The sequence below is a fragment of the Macrotis lagotis genome, chromosome 3 (genome assembly GCF_037893015.1).
Source record: "Macrotis lagotis isolate mMagLag1 chromosome 3, bilby.v1.9.chrom.fasta, whole genome shotgun sequence".
NCBI lineage: Eukaryota > Metazoa > Chordata > Mammalia > Peramelemorphia > Peramelidae > Macrotis > Macrotis lagotis.
Window position 1 is genome coordinate 230,021,327 of NC_133660.1, and position 21,908 is coordinate 230,043,234.

The 21,908-nt window shown below is 37.2% G+C and overlaps 1 protein-coding gene and 1 long non-coding RNA gene across 3 annotated transcripts in view; one reads left to right on the forward strand and one right to left on the reverse strand.

Moving 5' to 3' along the window:
* The window catches only part of LOC141518263 (uncharacterized), a 63,755-nt gene that overhangs the window by 17,120 nt on the left and 24,727 nt on the right, over nucleotides 1–21,908 (forward strand). Inside the window, exon 3 of one of the 2 annotated variants that reach the window (XR_012477134.1) lies at nucleotides 17,932–20,489. The exons of the other annotated variant lie outside the window; for it this stretch is intronic. This is a non-coding gene — a long non-coding RNA (uncharacterized LOC141518263). Of the gene's footprint in view, nucleotides 1–17,931; nucleotides 20,490–21,908 lie in introns of those variants that run through there. 2 annotated transcript variants of the gene reach the window in all.
* OLFML1 (olfactomedin like 1) lies at nucleotides 701–18,430 on the reverse strand. The gene is made up of 3 exons (XM_074230133.1): nucleotides 18,065–18,430; nucleotides 15,877–16,162; nucleotides 701–2,733 (listed from the first exon to the last, which is right to left on the reverse strand). Exons 1-3 carry the CDS (start codon nucleotides 18,182–18,184, stop codon nucleotides 1,961–1,963), a joined length of 1,179 nt encoding a protein of 392 aa, XP_074086234.1. The 5' UTR covers nucleotides 18,185–18,430; the 3' UTR covers nucleotides 701–1,960.

A 21,908-nucleotide genomic window follows, 5' to 3' on the forward strand; every position in this document is an offset into this window, starting at 1 on the left:
ATAATTACTTGTGTGACCTTGGGCAAGTTACTTAACCCCATTGCCTTGCAAAAAAACACAGACAAAAAAAGAAAGAAATTAAAATGGGAGGGGGAGGAAATTGGTGAAACTGATTTTTTTGGTTTGTTTGTGCATACTATGGATATTTTACCAGTAAATCTGTTAGAGCTGAGTGTCATCCTGTATCTTTGATTTTGGAGACCTAGAAATGAAAAACTCAAGGTGCTTAATAGAAATTTATTGAATTGAGTTGAAAACATGCTTTCTGCCCTTAAGGAGCTCATGAATACAAATAACTAAAGTGCAAGTTTGAATGTAAAAAGGGCTGTAAGAGAGATACAAGCAAAATACTATACCAGTTCCTTAGAAGATAAGTGATCAAGCTATTTTCTATAGAACAATTGTAAACTATAAATGATGACAACAAAGCATGCTCCAAATTATTTATAGAGATATGCAGAGGAACACAATTCTAAGATTTACCATCATAGCAGGCATGTATGTAAAAAGCCCTGTTGGAGAGTTTGTGAAAAGAAAGGCTTCTGATTTACCATTGGTAGAGCTGTGAAAGTGGTTGTTCAATATGTAATTATATAAAGAAGATGACTAAATTATCCATATTCTTTGACCCAATGATCCCACTACTGCATATATATATACCACCAAGGAATTTAAAGGCAGAGGCAAAGATGTATGTGTGTGTGTGTGTGTGTGTGTGTGTGTGTGTGTGTGTGTGTGTATGTGTATGTCTAAAGGCATGTATAGAAATAAACTGTATACACATATCAGGCCGAAGACTGGAAACAGAGTTTTTCCATTGATTAGGGAAGACTTAAAAAACCCTTTGATATGGATTCATGAAGATTGTATCTGAGCTATTCTCTGAAGGACAGAGCAAAAGAAAAATGGGATCTTAGGCAGAAATAATGGCAGGAGGGAAAGTATGGAGGAAGTGGGACATAGTAGAGAATGTTGTATGTGGGCATCAGAAGTGGGTTTTAATCTGGCCCATATATCAGCTAGATGACCTTGGGGCAAGTCACTTGACTTCAGTGTCTAATTTCCTCATTTCTAAAATGAGGATACTCATAATTTCATTCCCTCCTTCACATGAGCATTGTAAAGATCAATTGAGTTGAATGTTGATAAAGCATGCCAGGGGGCATGCTGATAGGCTGGTATGCTATGGCTCCCTGGGAGTAGCATTCGATCCTTTTCAAACTCTAAATTTCAGTTGTAATTACTATCAATAATAATAATAATAATTTAGGAGGCAATGATAACCGTAGAAGACTTTTGAGTAAGAAATTATCATGATTATTGATCAGGGATTTTTTGGGAGAGGGAATGGATGGATGGAGAATAGAACTTGTGATTTCATTGGTTTAGGGGATTCCTAGCGAATAAACTCCCTTTATCAATGAACACTGGCAACTACTCTACAACTTATATATAGGTTTAGAGTGATGTCTTGGGGTACAACAAGGTTGTGTCTTGCCCAAGGTCACACAGCTGGAATGTGTTAGAAGTTGGACTTAAACCCATGTCTTCTTGCTTATGAAGCTACCTTTCTGTCTTGATTCTTCTGGAGGACAAAAGCAAGGGAGGCTGGGTAGAGGATGGAAAGCCAGCCTCTGGGTTAAGAGTTCCTGGAGTCAACTCTAGTCTCTACTTTTTCACTGTGGGAGCCTTTTAGTGATCCAATTGGTTCTCTAAACCTATTTAAGTGATAGTTGCATCTACATTGATAGGGTTTCTTCATTGGGAATTCTAAATGAAATCATAGGTCCCCCAAAAGAAGACAGTTGATGTATGCAATCTCACTTCCAGATTATATATCTAAATAATATTTTCTTATTCAGAACAAGGGCTCCCTGGTCCCTGGAGTATCATTTAAAAATCTTCCATAGGCAACCAGTCTCTCAGAAACAAATCTGGTTTGCACCACTTGCCACTTTTCCTAAGACCCTGACTGCTTTCTTTGCATCTGGAGCTTGTAGATGATTTGACTTCCATCATTCCAAGCATAGAGCTGTTTATCCCGGGGATTGTAATGGATCACAGAGTGAATCTTCTGCCGCTTGGGGAAGACCAAGGTAGGAATGTCCTGTTTGTTGATGGTTCCCAGGACATCATAGACACAATTGATGACGTGGGAGCTTTGGTGGCCCCTGCTGTACACCACATAGAGGACCCCACAGAGGAGAAAAGCTGCCTCAGCATCTCGGCTACTACAGAATGATGTCCATGTGTGCTCTACGGCCATTGTTTGAGGGTCTATTTTTGTGATAATCAGGTGGTCTAACTCAGTATGAATGGCCCAGAGTCCATGCTCATCCACAGCCAGGTCGATGAAAGTCCAGGGGGCATGCTGGTAGGCTGGTATGCCATAGCTCCCTGGGAGTAGCATCCGATCCTCCACACTTCTCTTTTGGAGGTTGTATTTGATGATCTCATTGGCAGTACCATGACTGTGGAAGAATAAGGAGCCCCGATAGACCACCTGCCCAGTCCCTTGCCAGGACAGTGTCAGGACAAGCTTCCGGGGTGTGGGCTTGCCTTCCATAAATGCCTTCATATTGGAAAATTCCCACAAGGTGTTGTTCCTGGAGCCACTTAAGAAATAAATCTTGGTGGAATTATTGCTGACATCTTTCATCCAACAGCCATGTGTCTCCCTTGTTGTCTTCACAATCTTCATTGACTTTATGCCTGTCAGCATATTTTCACAGCCTGTATATAAAGATAGAAAATAATGGGAAGGATTATTTTGTATAGTTTTGATACTTACATTCTCAGAAAATGTGAAAGTTTATTCTTCCAGGTCCAGTGCCAGAAATGGGAAGATGACACAATATCCCAAGAAGCATTTAGTGAAAGAGATTGGAAGGGCAGTGTAGAATAGAAGATAGACACCAACAAGACCTGGATTCCAGTCTTTCCTTTGGATGTGTGACCCTGGAAGTTCTAGTCAGCTTTCTAAGACTGAAAATGTAGTTTAATGTGCCAGCCTGTATTAGAGGAGGGAGTTTCCTTATCTGGGAGTTCTAGTCTTTAGCCCCATCCTATAAAGGAATCTCTCAAAAGGGAAATAATACTATACTCATTTGATTTTCTTAAGATGAATTCTCAAGATTTTTAATATATGAAAAGAATGATATCATAGTGGCAGCTAGGTGGTGCAGTTGGTAGGGCACAGAGCCTGGAGTTAAGAAAAACAATTTTAATCCTGCTTCAGATAATTTTTTAGTTGCATCACCGTGGTTAACTCACCCTAGCTCTATGATCCTCAGGCTACTTATCTGTATGATGATGATAATAATAATAATAATAATAATGATAATAAATACCTACCTCCTGGGATTGTTGTGAGAAGCACTTTGTAAACCTTAGCTATGCAAAGATGAGCTATTATTAACGAGCTTCTTATTCTTATAATTCTTTGTTTCTTTAAAATGTTCAGTAATCTGAGAGGGGAAGACCCTCAGGGTTTCTGGCACAGTTCTCCCACACTTAAATCAAATTCCCTTTAAAGTCCCAGCATCACCTTCTGATGTCATGATCCTCATATGCTGGCCTCATAGAGATTCTTAATTAATTCACAATGGAAAGGGACCTCAAGGTCATATAGTCCAGCCTCTACTTGAGGAGGATTATGGTCTACAACATTCCTAAAAGGAAGGCACTAATACTCAAAAACTCCCTCCAGTCCCCTTTCTCAATCTGTGGAAAATATACTGTCTCCTGAGTAAGCTAGCCTACTTCTGGCCAGTGCTAATTATTAGGAAAAATTGTCAAGATAGAGCTAGAAGGCACAGTGGATATAGTGTGTTAAGGCTAAGAGTTGAGAGGACTTGAGGGTAAATCTGACCTCAGATGCTTAGTAGGTGTGGGATCTTGGGCAAGTCATTTAACTTTTGTTTGCCTCAATTTCTTCAAGGCTATTGTGAGGATCAAATGAAATAATATTTATGAAGCACTTGTTCCCTTCCCCTCCATTTAGGGGGAACCTATTATGTGCCAGTCACTATATTAAGCCCTGGGGAGCTCAGAGTCTAAAGAGAGCAAACAGCAAACAAATATGTCCAAGCCAGCCAAAGACAGGAAAAATAAGAAATAATTAAAGGAAGCTACTAGAATTAAGAGGAATTGGGAAAGACTTCTTATAGAAGATAAGATTTTAAATGGGAAGGACTTGAAGTCCAACTTCTCTTTATCATGAAATCTCATCAAATACTTGAAGACAACAATCATGTTGTTTCCAATCTCTTCTTCTTTAGAATAAATACCTCCCCTGCCCCACTTCCCAGTTCTGTCAATGGATCCTCACATAGCAGCATCTCTAGTCATTCTGCTTCTACTGATATGACCCAAAATCACATTCGATTTTTTTGATTATCACATGATTGACTAATATCTTATCTGTTCTGCTTCTTCCAAATGACATCGATTCTTCCAAAACAGCATGGCATCCTGGAAAGAATGCTGGACTTGTCAATATTCAGGAATACCTGGACTTGAATCCAAGCCAAGTCTTTGATTAACCATGGGACATTTGGCAGATCATAAACTCTCTGAGACTCAGTTTCCCTATACCAAAATGGGCATTATAATAGCTCATTTTGTGAAAGAATGATCTTTCTACAGCTTTCATGAAACTGATGCTGAGTAAAGTGAACAGAAGCAGAAGAATATTGTACATATTAGCAGCAACATTGCATGATGATCAGCTGTGATGGACTTGGTCTTCTCAACTGTACTCATGATGGAAAATAACATCCCCATCCAGAGAAAGAACTATGGAATGTGAATACAGACCAAAGCATACTATTTTCAATTTTTAAAATTTGTTTTATGTTTTTCCCTCCTCATGGTTTTTTCTTTTGTTCTGATTTTTCTTTCACAACATGATTAATTTGAAAATATAGTTGACATAATTATATATGTATATAATAATACAACCATATTAGTAATATATATATATATATATGAAATATAACTATATTAGATTATTCAAGGCGAGGGGGGAAGGAAAGTAGGTAGAAAAATGTGGAACTCAGAATGTTACCAAAAATGGAAGTTGAAAGCTATCTTTGCCTGCAGTTGGAAAAATAAATTTATTAAATTTTAAAAAGAATAATTTTCACAAGAGGTTGTTATGATTATCAAGTACATTTATATATATATCTAGGTAGACACACACACATATATATACATGTATAATGCTTTTTAGACATCAAATTATTATTTAAATGCTTTTAATATGATAAATACTAGCTACAATAATCATATTCCTATCATGAGCTCAATCCCATTAACTCTTGGTCATACCTATGAAGTTTAATTTATTTCCATTTATTGAGATGTCTAGGTCACCTCTGAATACTTTGTGCATTTATGTATAGACGTTTGGGGTCATGGGGCTTTTATTATGATGCTTTTCTTGGATATTTTCCCTTGTGCATTACTAGCCTTCTCTAATAATCATTTTTCCTATCTTATATTTATTCCACTATGACTTGGAAGATCTATGAGGGCAATTTTCTCCCTCTCTATCCACTTTTAGTTTAAATACCTCTCCAGGCAAACATATTTTTTTAATGACTCTTTAAAGGTACTACTCTCCATCTTGGGCCAAGAGCCAAACAATCCCTATATCTCATATTGAATTCTACCCCCCATGCCTGTAATGCTTTCCCTTCTCATCCTTGTCTACCTTCTATGATTTCCTTCAAGTCAAAGCTAATAGCTTACCTTTTATGGGAAGCCTTTTCTCAATGCTAGACATCTTTCCTTTGAGATGACCTCATTTTATCATATATTTATGTATTGATATATCTTATATGTACCTAGTTGTTTGTATGTGGTTTTTCTCCATTAGAACATGATCTCTAGAAGGGCAGGGACCATATGTTTCTTTGTATACCCAAGGCCTATAGTTAATGCTTCATAAATGATTTATAATCCAGAAATTTAAATCTTATTTCCAGAAGCCATCTTTTTTCAATAGCCTCTCACCATCCAAATCTACCTTTCTCTTCTATATTCCCCATCTACAATAGATAACAGTAATGAAAAAAATCTCCTGATCCTACAACAACTTTGGTTTCTTGCATAAGACTTGCTATTTTTTAAAAATTAATTTTAGGTTTATTAATTAATTGAATTTTAGGTTTAACTTGGATAGAAGAAAGGCTTTCCTCCGACCCATTCATACCTGAAGCTCTCACTCATCACTGGGAAGCACAGTTATATCGTGGTATATATTAATCTAAATTGTGCTTACCATGCCTATCTTCTGTTCTGGCGGCTCTTGACTGGGGAATTATTTAAAGTGGGTTTTCAAATCTTTTCTCCCCCCCCCTTTTTTTTAAATTAAATTTTATTTTTAAAAAATTAATAAACATTTTTTCTCCCTTCCCCCTCTCTTCCTCACCTCCACTGAAATACAAGAAAAGAAAAACCTTGAACCGGCCCTGGAGTCAGGAGTACCTGAGTTCAAATCTGACCTCAGACACTTAATAATTACCTAGCTATGTGGCCTTGGGCAAGCCACTTAACCCCATTTACTTTGCAAAAACCTAAAAAAAAATCTAGTCAAGCAAAACAGATTCTCATATTGACAATGTCGAAAAAGGTATCTTATTCTGCATATTGAATCTATCCTCTATCTATTAGGAGGTATGATGTCTTGATTCATAAATCAACTGGATTTAAGTGAGGGAGGGGCTGTGCAAAATCACCAGCCTCACTCTCTCTTTTAGAGCCGCCTGGGAACAGTGGCAAGATATAGTTTAGGATTTGTGGAGATGGCCCAGATGCAGTGGCAGGCCTTGGCCTTTTTAAGCTAAGGTCTTTCTTAGGTCTCAGTTTGACTGAGACAACACCCATTCAGTGAGTAAGGCTAGGTAAGAAATGAGGCAAAAATGGACTCTTTAAACTAGTCAGAAACCAAAAACCAAATCCATTGGAAGGGGAAAGCCCTCAGGATCATGGTTAGTCATTCTATTGATCCAAGTTCTTTTGTTTGTTTGTTTTTTGCAAGGCAATGAGGTTGCCTAGCCTGGTAATTATTAAGTGTTTGAGTTTGGATTTGAACTCAGGTCCAGCTGACTCCAGGGCTGGCACTCTATCCACTACGCCATCTAGCTGCCCCACTTTTGAGTTATTCAATTTTTTGAGTTATTTTCACAGTAGAAATTATTTTCTTGGTTCTGCTCATTTTATTTTGCATCAATTCAATCAAGTCTCAGATTTCTCTGAAAGATTGATTTCCTAAATTTATACAGCATCATAGATTTAATTTCCACATAACATGGACATTTCTTTAGTTTCCACTGCTTTACAATTATATTATACAAAATTATAAAAAGTAACTTCTATAAATATTTTTATACCTATGGGTTCTTCTTTCTTTGATCTCTTTGGGAGAGATGCTTAATAGTGGTATTCAGGGGACTTTTAAAAAAAGAGTTATACTTGTGATTTCACTTTTATAAGGAACTCTGAGGTAAAGAAAACCCCTCTCTGCTGGTACCTTCTGTGAAACCTCTAGTAAAAGTATGTCCAGCTCATGATCAATGGACATGCAACCCCCAAAGCCTATTCGCTCATCATATTATATTTTATTATTATGCTCATTGGTAATATGGGTTACATTGTGGTCATAAATAAATATTAAATTATTTTGCAGTGTTTGACAAATTTTTATTGGATGATGTGGTGCAGAAGAGCTAAGAGGTTGGACACCCATCTTAGAGAGTTATTTAGGGTACTGAAAGGTTGAATAATTTGCCTGGAATCACATAGCCAACGTGTCAGATATGACTTTTTGCAGAGCCTGGGTGTCTGTTACCATTGGGGTGCCTTTCACCTGTAATTAGACTAAATGGCCACTGAAATAACTTCCAACTCTAACTCATCTGTGAGACTATGGCTTGAACACAAATCTTTCTAAGCCAAGACCAGTTTTCTACCAAATGAAACATGGTCTCTTCTGGTCTTTTGTTTATATTGATATCTGTAGATATAGGTATCATCTGTGAAGAGTTCTATTTTTCCCTTCCCTCTCCCCCCATAGAATATAAGTCCTTGAAGGGTTGAGGCTATTTTTTGATTCTCTTTGCATATCCAGAAACTCTACAGTGTCTTACACATAACAGTTGCTTTAAAAAAATGCCTGTTGAATGAATGTTACTTGCTCAGCTGAAATTTGAGCTATAATTGGTTCTTTCCCAAACTGTAATGTAAACAGAAGCACCCTCAGCTGTTGCTTAGGAGAAGGATTTTGTGTCAAACTAAATCCAACTCCTAGCTTTTCTTTCATGTCTTTCTCCTCTCTGTACTGATGAGACTTCAGGCACTTCATATTCTCCTACTGCCTCAGTGGGTCTTCAGTCTCTATTGACTTCTGAAAGAAGTTTTATTTCTAGAAAATATATATATATATATAATATTTAGAGATTTTATATATGTATATGCTTTTATAATGAATATATATAATTTTATATAATATACATTATATATATACATATATATATATATGTATATATATATATATATATATATAGAGAGAGAGAGAGAGAGAGAGAGAGAGAGAGGTGGGGGAGAGAGATTCATAGAATCTGATTAGGAAGTCTCCTCAAAAATCTTTTAATTTAACTTGCAACTGAACAAGTTAGGGATAAGATCAATGACTTAGCAAGTATAGGGCACTTCCTGGTAAGGAAAGTCCCTCTATCAAGGCAGACTGGCAAAGAGACTTACAAATATTACTTAGCTAACATTCATATAGAGCTTAAAATGGACCACGCATTGTGCAAAGCACTTTATAATTACTATATCATTGGATCTTTACAAAAATTCTGGGAGGTAGGTGTTTTTATTATCCCTATTTTACAGATGAGGAAACTGAGGCAGACTGAAGTTATAGGATTTATCTAGGGTCATTCAACTAGTAAGTATCTGAGGCTGGATTTGAATTTGGGTTTTTTTTTTGATCCAGGATCAATGGGTTCTATCCATTCCTTAGAATGGATAGGTCTAGGTTCTCACAGACAGTATGTCAATTGAATCCAGGCCACCCTGTCTCTGAAGCTGACCCTCTCTACTCTCTACATGTAAGAACTCCTCCAACATAGCTGACAAGGTCATCTAGTCCTGGCTTGGAGATGCCTTTTGAGGTCTTGCCCAAATGTCACCTCAGTTCCATTAACTTTTATTAAGGACCTTCTCTATGTAAAGGTTTAGCCCTGGAGAAATGAAAAGAAAAAGAAAACATTGCCTCTCTGCCTCTTTTTTTTTTCTGGAATGGTTCTTGCCTTTTCTTATAATAAGATGTAGCTTGCTGGCTTTCTCATCTGTGAAAGATATATAATTAGTAGATTCCTGCTAAAGCCCAAGGCCAACAGATGCTGGCCTCAGCTATCATCTGTGAGAAGATTTATGTTGAAATCTCACATCTAGACTATTTCCACTTTTCCCCATCCCTTTCTTCTCACCTTTCCTTGCTGATCAGGATGCAGAAAACTTCTATTATTGCCTTTCCTCTTTACTGTTTCAGCATCTTTTCTTTCCACTCTTTTGAGTGAGTTTTATATTGAAATTTCCCATCTTTTTATATTTTAGATAGGGATGGGTAGGAGGGTTTTATTTTTTTGTTTGCCTTTTCCCTCCTCACTATATAATACTGCTTGCTTTTATGATACCCAGACTATTCTGTAGATATGAGTCCATTCTGCTCCAGATTTGAGGCTTGTTGTGGATGTGGATCAGCATTTTCTCAAAGACATAGATCATAAGGTTTTTTTTTTTTAGGTTTTTTTTTTTTTGCAAGGCAAATGGGGTTAAGTGGCTTGCCCAAGGCCACACAGCTAAGTGTCTGAGACTGCATTTGAACCCAGGTACTCCTGACTCCAGGGCCGGTGCTTTATCCACTGTGCCACCTAGCCACCCAGATCATAAGATTCTACTGATGTATTTCTTTAATAGCCAATTAATTCAAAATAAAAGATAAGTCATAAAGTAATATAGCAAGTGGTGACAAAGATTTCTACCATGCATGTGGATAGACTTCCACTGGTGGGAGGGAGAATGGGGAATATGTGTGATTGGGGAACACATGGTGGGGTTCATGAGTAGGTAACACATGTGCCAAGGAACACATATCCAGGGTAACCAAAACCTCAGACTCTATAGAGCCATCAATATCTTCTGGTGATGTTATTGGGTGAGCTGCTTCTTCCTGAACTGGAGTTTTTCTACTAGTCTGTTGTCTCTCTAATGCCCTTCCCTGTGGATGTTCCCACTCCTGGTCCTGTTAGGTCTCTCTGCTGCTACTAATGCTTTACTCTGCAACTACCCTCTGGGCTTTGGCAGCTAGGATAGAACTTGGGGTCCTGAGGAGAAAGAGGTCTGTCTACCTTGATTGCAATTAGTCAACTAGCTAAAGAAGTCTTTAGACATTTTATATCTTGAATTGAACTCTTCTTGGGTGCCCCATCCCAGTCTTGTATCTGATTTAGGGTTAGAATGCTCCTTTTAACACTTGTCATGTCCTTTCAAAGCACTGTAAAGTACTTCTTTTTAGAAAGACCGCAGAGGTTCTGTGTGAAGCTAAGGTAAGTGGATACTTTTCATTTTTGGTGAAATCAGCTTGGAACAAAACCAAAAGATACAGTTGGAGCTAGCAACCTTCACCCTAGTTCCTTAGCTCTACATTTGTGCCTTTGTTATACAATTATGCCCCCACCAAATTTACTGTTTTTCTTCTTTTTTAGGCTTTTTGCAAGGCAAATGGGTTAAGTGGCTTGCCCAAGACCACACAGCTGGGTAATTATTAAGTGTCTGAGGCTGGATTTGAACTCAGGTACTCCTGACTCCAGGGCCAATGGCACTGCGCCACCTAGCCACCCTTAATGTTTTTCTTAAGTTTAACTGCATTTGATTCAAAATTAGAGAATTCTTATCAAAGCCCTCATGCAAACTAAAATCACTTCTAACTGTTGTCTAGGAGAATCCAAAATATGTTTTCCCAGACTAGTTCTATTCTTTCTAGTATCTGAGGTCTGGTACTATTCTTTCCAGTATTTGAATCTTCCTGAGTTTGGACCTGGCACTCTATCCACTGTGCCACCTAGCTATTCAGAGTCAAGGAGATGTAACTTCAAATCCAACTTCAGATGCTTACTAGCTGTGTGATCTTGGCAAGTCATTTAACCCTCAGTTTCCTCATCTGTAAAATGAGCTAGAGAAGGAAATGGCAAACCACTTTAATATCTCTGCCAAAGAAAGCACAAATGTAATCCAGAAGAGTTGGGAATGACTGAAACAACTGAAGAACAAAAACTTTCATCTATTTGACTATATTCTCTGGAAGGGAGGGTGTACCTTGTCCCTGTATCTTCCCAGTTTCTAACACAGTGCTCTACTCACAGTGGGTGCTTATAGTAATGTAGTAGGCAGATGCAGAAAGGCCCTAGAAGACTTGACTTTTTCCAAAAAGGATTTGCTTTCCCTTGATATCCTGGACTGGAAAACATATGCCAAGGGAAGGAGCAAAGGTTCAGAAAATAGATTCCTGAGAGAATGAACTAGGAGGGGGAAGACAATTCCTGGAGGTGGAAATGATGAAAGAAAAAGTTGAAGAGAGAGTCATAAGTATCTGAGGGCAAGCAGAGAGGAACAACAGAGCAGAATCTGAGGTTGAGAATCGAACTGTGGGAAAGGTACAAAGCTGCTATATGAGGAGACACCTTCTTGGAGGTGTAGGAAAGATTTTAACAAAGGCCTTGATGTTAAGATAAAGATGACCTTTCTACAATGGCCTTAAGACCTATAACAGGACTGTGCATTTAGGACTTTATCTTTTTTTGTGATTCCCCCCCCCCCCCCCCCCCGCCCACAATTATGTTATGTACTATTGGGGAAGGAGCTAGGATATCCATCCTTGCCTAGAACTGCAACTTTCCCCAGACTGCTTTAAGTTCAAATGACTTGGTAACTTTCTTTGCTGGTAGGAAGAAATAATAATAATAAACCTCTAAGACAGGAACTAGAGTCATTGTGGATTATGAATTAGAATAATAATAATGATGTTGATATTTGATATGATGTTTTGTAGTTTACAAATTGCTATTCTCACATTGTCACATTGCACAACTGTGTGAGTTGAGAATTTTTGGTCCTAGAAACCTCCTCTTGCAGAATGAGGGGCAAAGTCATTGAGGCATATTGGGGTAAACCAGAGATCTTCACGTTATTTAGAAAGAACAACTAAAGAAAAGGGATGATGTTCTAGCATTAGAGCCTGTCTCAAAAGACATACCCATGAGGCAGTTGCAATGGATAAAATACTGGGTCTGAAGTCAGTAAGACTTATCAGGAAGGCCTCTTCTTTTTCACTCTTTATTCTAGCTAAACTGGATAACATGTTCTGTCAACAACTTCCATTTTTATGCCTTTGCATGCCCTCCTGCCATTTTTGGAGTGTCCTCCCTCCTTAGCTGCACATATTTGGACTCCTAGCTCCCTTCAAGGTTCAGGTCAGACATCACTACCTGAAAGAGACTTTTCAGTCCTTCCCAATGACTGTGCATTTTGAGAGTATATATCCTGTATTTACTGACTTATTGGCTTTCCTATGAGAATTTAAGATCTTTGAGGACTGCTTTTGACTTTTATTTTTTTGTATCTCTAGCTCCTAATCAATGATAAATGCTGTCAATTGATTGAAATCCTTAAATACCACAGATAGTGGCATCAGCATCAGTTTTCCCTAGCATTTGAAGTGGGAAGGATATGGACCAGAGTACAGGACCAGGGAGCCAGGTCATCACCCTCATGTCCTAGAGTTAGGTTAAGCCTTCAGGCCTAGCATCTGGTGGTCCAGGGAGGCTTCTTAGGGGAAAGAATGAGGCTCACCATCCTGTAAATTTCCTGGAAATGAGTAAGTATAGGGTATATCAGATGACAGGGATTTGGGTAGGTGATGAGAAAAGAACTGTCCAGATTAAGATTGGACATAAAACTTTCATGTGTCTATAGCGTGTGATCTAAGGACATGATGAATTATACTTGAACTCCTAGTTTGTTTGGATAATCTGTCCTCTGATTCAGGCTGAAACCTGGACCTTACTTACTTAATTTATTTGTTTATTTAAGGCAACGGGATTAAGTGATTTACCCAAGGTCACACAATTAGGTAATTATTAAGTGTCTGAGGTCTGATTTGAACTCAGGTCCTCCTGACTCCAGGGCCAGTGCTCTGCCACCTAGCTGCCCCAGACCTTCCTTCCTTCCTTCAGACTTTGTTTTGAATTTCTGGTCTTGATTCTTCTTGTATCTGATACTACCTTCTTTTTCATTTTTTCTTGCTCTTAAATCTGACCACTTGATTGTTTGACTGCCCTCTACTTCTGATCTCCATCTATATGGGAATTCTCTTGCTGACCTTGTTTCTCTGTCCTCCAAGGAGACCATGTCCCCTGAGTATTGGACCTTATGGATTAGTACAGAGAAGGAATTCATAGTCAAGGAAGTTCTGATATTGTTAGGGAAAGTTTCAAGATCTCATGGGCTGGCAAGATTTTGGATCAGAGAAGGAAACCCTAACTTATAACTCTTCACTTTTCCTCTGGATGAATCTCTTGTTAAGATGTGGCTTCCATAAAGACACTTCTCTTGCTGCATCTGTGAAGGTTTTTTGAATTCCCCTAAAGATATTAAAACAAACAAACAAACAAACATAAACTATTTGTTTGCACCATTAAACTTATTCATATCATTTAAAATATGTAAATGTTAGCAAAACAATAGCCACAAATTTTTATTTATGCTTTATTTCCACCAGTCCATGATTCAGAACCAGTGAATATATTCTCTAAACAACTTAAATACATTGGGTATAGGCAGTCTCTATGTTGGTGGGAGTGTTGGCACAATCTCCAGGTAAATGGCCACACCTGTAGCTTTCTAGCTCTGGTTTGGCTGCACAGTCTTTCATGTTATGTGAACACAAAATTTAAGAGTAGGTATCATGTTTTGTATTTCTGGTTTTGAACAAAGTAGGTGCTTAGTAAAATTTTAATTTATACAAAAGGGAAAAATTCTGCTTTTGAAAAAGTTCAGGAAATTTTAATTAAAAAATTAGTTTAAAAATTGTTGTTATTTTTTAACTTCTTAATGGGTGGGGAAAGGAGAGTGACAAGAATTTGGAGCTCAAAATTTTTTTTAAAAGACCCCAAATAAATAATACATTTAAAATTAAAATAAAAAAATTGTGTTAGCTGTTTTTATGGTTATTATTGTCATGTCCAATTCTTCATGATCCCATAGATCATACTGTACATAGGGTTTTCTTGGCAAAGATACTGAAGTGGTTTGCCATTTTCCTTCTCCAGTACATTAAGATAAGCCGAGATTAGGTGATTTGTCTAGGGTCACACAGCTAGTGTCTGAGGCTCGATTTGAACTCAGGTCTTCCTCATTTCAGGTCTAGCACTCAATCTAACAAGCCATCTAGCTGTTTATTAGTTATTTTGGGCAGGATCAATTTAGCCCTTGCCTATTAGTACTTTGGTCTACTGATTTTCAACCAATCCCAATTCCATGAATGGGTTCTAAATGTAAGTATTGCATTCTCTCATGTCACAATGAGAGGCTAATATAAACATGTGAAGTTATTTAATTCTGTTAGTCTCATAGGATCATTGATTAGATATGAGAGGGACCTTAGATGTCACCCAATTCAATCCCCTCATTTCACACAAAAATAGAACTTATATTTATTGTGTAAGTTTCTCAATATTATTAATCACATAGCCTTGAGTGTGAAATTGGGTTACAGAATTCAAGTGTCTGACCTAGTTTATAATCTTAGCCCTTTCTGGTTGGTTTAACCATGCTCAAAAGTGGCATAAGTAGGTTAAATAGAATACAAACTAAGTTCTCATTAGAAGCCATGAAATGTTTATTGCTGTTCTCCTGAGTATCTTATTTTCTGACTTTTCCACCGAAGGCTGCCTTTTCCTTGCTACTAAGACAGTTTCTTGTCTTCCCTGTTCTGGGAGATTCAATCATCCTTCTATCCTTTCTGTAAGTTATAACCAGGCAGAAGGTCTGACCCACTTTCCCGGAGCTCGGTCAGCCCAGGCAACAGCTGCTGCAGCGTGACCAGACTGGGACCTTTTGATAATTATATTTCTGTAGAAATGTTGCTTTCTTAGAGGTGACCAATGTATGTACACACAGGAATGACCTATTTAAAGTGCTTCTGTATATGTAGATATGTTCCTTTATGCATATTTTTTTACCCATTTATGGACCAGAGTTTTTTGTCCTTTGAATACTTTTCATAGAATTGCAACTAAAAATGGTAATGCCTGGGGCAAGTAGGATAAAAGACACATTCAGTTGAGGAAAACAGCAAAGGTAACTCCTGGTAGGGGACACAGAGACCCTGGCACTGGTATTGGGGACTAAAGGGAGCATAGTCACAGGAGAGAGTTCACTTTAGCACATGGAAAGATTGCAAATACTGCTGCACCCTTTAAATTAATTTAAATTTAAATAAGGCAAAAATCTGTTTGCCATCTTAGTGATCATTTTAACTCAGCAGTTCTTAATTTGCAGTCCACAAACTGATTAAAAAAATTGATAATTCAATATAATTGATTGCCTTTATAATCTTATGTATGTTATTTTATGTATTTGATTATAAAGATTATTTTGAGGAGTCTGTGGGCATCATCAGATTGACAAAGCATTCTGTGACACAAAAAAGTTAACAAATCCCTGTTCTAACTTTATGTGCAAAGAGCCCTTCCTTGACCCCGAGGGGTCACCTGGTACAGAATGGTTAGAAAAGGTAAATCTTACTTGTGTTAAGGAGAGTCCTGACCTTTTGCTCTTCTTCAAAGTCTTTAATTTGCTTTTCCATCACCGTCTTATCCTCTTCTATACATGTCTCAGATGTTCTAATGTATTCTAGGTAGTCAATCTCACGTTGGGCTCTTTCAACTCTTCCCCCCAAATGATTGACTTCACTCTTATATTCAGTCTTATAAAGGTGGCATCGTTCCAGGTCCGCAGAGACCTTCTTACTCAATTTCTGGAATTCTTGAATGTATGTCCTTGTATCTTGGAGACATTTTTCCAGCCCTTGCTTAAGTCAGAAAACAAATATTGATTTCAGACTTTATTTCCTAATGTATAGTTACTAGCAAATGGAAAAGAAAAGCAAAATGGAATTATTTAATGTATTTCTTTTTTCTCTTTTTTCTCACTCCTTCTTTCCTCCCTCCCTCCCTCCCTCTCTCCCTTCCTTCCTTCCTTCCTTCCTTCCTTCCTTCCTTCCTTCCTTCCTTCCTTCCTTCCTTCCTTCCTTCCTTCTTTCCTTCCTCCAGGAGGGAGGAAAACTAAGACAGAATTAAATGATTTTATTTGCTGAGTGACTTTCCCTTATAGATAATGGTTCCAGGTTATGGGGAAATGGCTAGAGTAGTTTTTTTGATATTCTTTCCATATTTTATGCCCAGCTTTTTGAAACAATAGAATAGCAAACAATAGACATATATGCAGATAGTTGTATAATTTTATTTTATGGAAAACTTGTAATCAGGTGGCACTACTTGAAGGGTAATTGTGAGATTACCTAATGTTCATCACTGCAATTTGTGTATTTAAGGAGGTAGGATGGACAGAAAGAGCTCTGGCAACAGAAGCATCAGTAATGATCTCTCACCTCTAAAATTCAGTTTTGTAAAGTATAAACAAAAAATATTACAATAAAATTTCTTTGAAAATGATAGCAGGGGTGGCTAGGTGGCGCAGTGGATGTAGTACTGGTCTTGGAGTCAGGAGTACCTGAGTTCAAATCTGGCCTCAGACACTTAATAATTACCTAGCTATGTGGCCTTGGGCAAGCCACTTAACCCCATTTGCCTTGCAAAAACCCTAAAGAAAAGATAGCAAATAAGCATTAGATATAGGACATGCTTTGAGAGAAAAAGCAAAAAATTAATCAGAACGTAGTATACTAAAAACAAGATCACCCTTTCTTTTATTCTCTCTCTTTTTTTAAAAAGATAAGGCAATTATTAAGTGTCTGAGGACAGCCAGGTAATTATTAAGTATCTGAGGCCAGATTTGAACTCAGGTACTCTTGACTCCAGGGCCAGTGCTCTATCCACTGCACCATCTAGCTGACCCTCTTTTATTCTTAATAAACTGTTTTTAGTATACATTATGGGCTACTTCATATAAAAAATTGGGTTTAGCTTGAAAGAAAAAAAACAGAATTAAATCTCTAATATTTTTCTTCATTAGTTTTGGCATCAATTTAACAAATTATCAGAAGAAACTGTCAGCTTAAGAGTGTTGCATGATTAAAAATGATATTGATTTTCTATCTCTACATTGTCTTAGGTGACATAGTGTAGTTGATAAAGAAGTAGTCTTTAAGTCAGGAAGATGCTTGTCTTTGACACAATCCTAGCGGGGTGAGCCAACGTAAGTCACAATACCCCAGGAAGTCTCTGACACTGTAAATTGCACTTAATAGAAGGGATTTTTCTATGGAATGCCCCCTATATGAAAGCAAAGGTCTAAACTTAAAAACACATTAATAAATATAATAAATAATACATACAGAGGGACTGAAACTCCCTCTATCAGGGTAGGCCAGAAAAAAATCATTTATAATATATTGTCTTGGAAAGTTACTGGGATACTGAAAAGCTAAATGACTTGCCTAGGATCACATAGACAGTATATGTTAGAAGGAGGACCTGAATCCAGGCTTTCCAGAGTTCAAGACTGTCTCTTCATTGCTCCATATAGCTTTTATCTCTGTCTTTCCTCCTCTCCCTCTCTCTTTTCCTCCACACAGCCTCACAAATACATTCTCTTAACTAAGAACACTTGTTTTTTCAGAAACATGCTTCACTATCAAGATGGTCACAGTAAGCAGGAGAAAAGTAAGGCATGTGGTTTTTAAAAATACAAGTGAAAATGCAGAAATTTGCAAAGGAACAACACAATTCTATGGCCATTCCAGTATACCTACCTCTAAGATCTGAAAGCGTCGGAAGATGTATTGGACCATTTCTGGATCTTGGGCATCTTGTAGCTGAAGAAGAAAACTCACAAGGCAGAGAACTAAGAAGGATCTGCCTTGAACTATCATGATGCCCCTAAGTCACTGAGGAAAGGGGGTAGGGTGGGAAGCAAAGAGGAATAAAATGATCACGCAAGAAATGTTGGGGAAGCTTGTAGTCGAATTCAAAAGTGAAGCTTAAAGAGTTGGAGTCTGGAGAGCAAAACGATTGAAGTTGCTTCCTGTGGCAGCAAGTCTTTGGAAAATAGTGAAGAATGGCTCCAACCAAAGAGCCTTCTGGTGATCAAACCCAGCTGTTCATGCAAAAGCCTGTCATGTGAGGAGTTCCAGGCATCGGTACTTTCACTGCCATAGGATGTTACACAATGCCTCCCTGGGGAACTTTGGTGGGGCAAGACTTGGGATTTACTATCATGATCTCTGAATAGAGGGGTTGGGGTGGTGCAGAATGGCTACCTCTATTAAAGCTCCATTGCGGGGGAACTCATTTCCTTCCTTAAATTTTTCCTTCTAAAATTTATATTTCTAGGTCACTTCAGTGAACTTCCCTTTATGCTTTCTAAAGTTGAATGATTTGGCCTGAAACTAACTTCTGTTTTCCCAGGCTCAGGGAAAATAAAACTCTTCCAGAACTTTACTAGGAGACACCACCCAATGTCCAGATGTCCAGAATCTCCCTGCAGTTTTAAAGACATAGGAAGCAGTAGTGAAAACACACATCACCAGAGACGTCTGTGGCACTAAGGGCTAACACACTCTTATTGGTTCAAGGTTCCACCTGGAAACCTGGGAAATTCTCTCTTAAGGCCAGCCTAAGCCAACGGCAATACCTTCTCAATAGAAGCCCACTTTCCCCAACCAATGTAGCAAGAAAAAGCCTTAGTGGTCCAGGGGTCAGACTATTGAACTTAGCATCAGGAAGATCTAGGTTTTAAGTCTTAGTTCCGTCAGTTTGAGAGTGTTGCATGATTAAAAATGATACTGATTTTCTATCTTTACATTGTCTTAGGTGACATAGTGTAGTTGATAAGGAAGTAGTCTTTAAGTCAGGAAGATGCTTGTCTTTGACACAATCCTAGCAGGGCGAGCCAACGTAAGTCACAATACCCCCAGGAAGTCTCTGACACTCTAAATTTCACTAAATAAAAGGGATTTTTCAATGGAATGCCCCATACATGAAATCAAAGGTCTAAACTTAAAAACACATTAATAAATATAATAAAGAATACATACAGAAGGACTGAAACTACCCTTTATCAGGGTAGGTCAGAAAAAAAATCATTTATAATATACTGTCTTGGAAAGTAACTGGGATACTGAAAAGCTAAATGACTTGCCTAGGATCACATAGACAGTATATGTTAGAAGGAGGACCTAAATCCAGGCTTCTCTCTCTCTCTCTCTCTCTCTCTCTCTCTCTCTCCCCACAATTATCCTTATCTGTAATAGTAATATCATTGATATAGAATGAGACTTTTGGGGGGATGGGCAGACCAGGCCTGTGATTACATTGGCAGAAGAAACTTTGGAGTCTGAGTGGGTTGGCACTTGTTCTACACTTTAGATGCTTGAGAATTTCCTGGGGGTACTGAGATGCTAAGGACTTTGCCAAAGGTCATGTAGGCAGTATAGATTTATAAAATAGTAATAATACCAGTTAGCATTTACATACATTTGTGCCACTTCATAAATATTTCATTTGATATTTACAGCCCCAAGAGGTAAGTGTTATTATGTCTATTTTACAGATATTGTAATCTCTGACCTCAAGGAGCTTATATTCTAGTGGGGAGATGCTAAAAGGGAATAAGAGAGGGGCTTATTCATGAGACAGCATGGAGAGGAGATAGCCACAAAATGGCATCGAGGGCTGGTTCTAGAACAAATCTGGCAAAAATTTGCCTAAAAGACTCTGGCTTTCCAGTAATAAGGTCCAAGATCCTAATGGGAGAGAGATAAAGATGATAGACTGCTTTAGGGAAGGAAGAAATAATTCTTCTCCCAGGTTAGGTGGTAGTCAATGTTCTGGTGCTCTGTGGGGCAATGTCCACTAATTATGACCATTGAGGCAGCTTGTGAGCCTTCAACTTTTATTGCTAGGATACAAAGCTCAAGATTGCTAGTCCTGCAGTCAAGAAGGAATGAATTCAAATACTGTCATATGCTTCGTAGACCATGTTGACTGTGAGTGTAGTCCCCGTTCCCTTAATCTGGAAAATGGGAGTAATAATGGCATCTACTTCACATTTGTTGCCAATAATGGAATTAAGAGTATGTTTTCTGGTGACTCTTATTTTGTAGTATTAGATTTTTGCCTTTCAAAAATATTCTATTAATTTGCAATTCTACTAGCAATGAATGCTTGTGGCTATTTCTCTGCAACCTAGATAATGAGTTTAATTGGTTTTAATTATTATTATCATTATTATTATTATTGTTATTATTACCATTTTACTGAGTGAAAAAGGTGGTTCCTGAGAATTGTTTAAATTAACATCTCTGATTATTAAAGAGGTAGAGTAATTTTTGAGTATTATGAAGTGAGTGCATTTCACTGTTGTCCCTTCACATTTATTCCTTAGGGACTGCAAGTTGTTTTTGTAAAATTTTAACAGTTCATTTATATATGTTGGATGTCAAATTTTTATTTAACATAAAATTCTACACTAATTTGTTTTTATTTCTATTTTTGGCTATACAGATTTAATTTTAATGAAATAAAGAATATTTATCTTATGTCTTATTTCCTTCTATTTAGTAGAACTAAAATCATTGACAGCTCTAATTAAGAAAAGTGTTATTCTAGTTTCTTCCAATTTTGTTAATGCTTTTCACCTTTTTTTCTGTTAATGCTTCAATCTATTATCCAGTTGGAATTCACTGTGTTATGTGGTGAGTAACTAACAAATATTTTCCCTCAATCTGTTATTTTTCTTTTCCTCTAAATTATAACACATTCTAAAGTAAATTTTGGAATGAAACCTTCTACCTCACTGCCTGTAATTTCTTTAATTTTTTCCAATGAAAAAAGTTGTCTCAGACTCTAGCTTAGCAAATTATAGCAGTTTAATAAAGGCTTTTTGAATTGAAGTATGAAATAAATTGTCTCCATCCCATCCCTACTTTAGTGTTTATTTGTTTTGTATTTTGTTCTGCTTGAATGAGAATGAGATTCCCTCTCTAAAATCATTTCCCATCATCTTGCTAGCCAATATTTCTAAGGATATCTGTTAAGTAATTATTCTGTGTATTTTAATATACTATAATAATAATAAATACTAATTTATAATTTATATTTCATTGCATATCTATTATCTTTATTTTGTTCTACTGACTTTTTTCTTGCCCATTACTGATAGTTTTTATAACTATTTAGGCTTATGTTTAAATTCTATGAAGTCAATTCTACCTTCATTATATATATTATTTATGAATGTATTTTATCTTCAATACATTCCTTAATATTCTTGAATATTTGTTTTTCGTATAATCATAACTAGCATTTACGTAGTGCTTTTCAAATATTATCTTATTTCTACCAACAATCCTGAGAGAAAGGTAATCTTACAGAGGCAGAGGTTAGATCCTATCCATGTAGGTAATCAATCCATCATATCCATTTCATTAAGATTTTATCCAGATAAAGGAGGTGTCACTTGGCATTTTGAATGTCATAGTAAATTAATTTTGCCAATATTTTCATCTTAACAACATGATTCAATCCATCATTGAACACTGAATGGTTCTCTAGTTAATTTTTATTGCCCTTAATGTTTCATTGACACATTTGTTT

Coding starts and splice junctions, on each gene's coding strand:
- OLFML1 (XM_074230133.1), bottom strand. CDS start 18,184: ATGATAGTTCAAGGCAGATCCTTCTTAGTTCTCTGCCTTGTGAGTTTT. Junction 16,163..18,064: donor GACGCTTTCAGATCTTAGAG/GTAGGTATACTG, acceptor TTCTGACTTAAG/CAAGGGCTGGAAAAATGTCT. Junction 2,734..15,876: donor CAGGACTCTCCTTAACACAA/GTAAGATTTACC, acceptor CTTTATATACAG/GCTGTGAAAATATGCTGACA.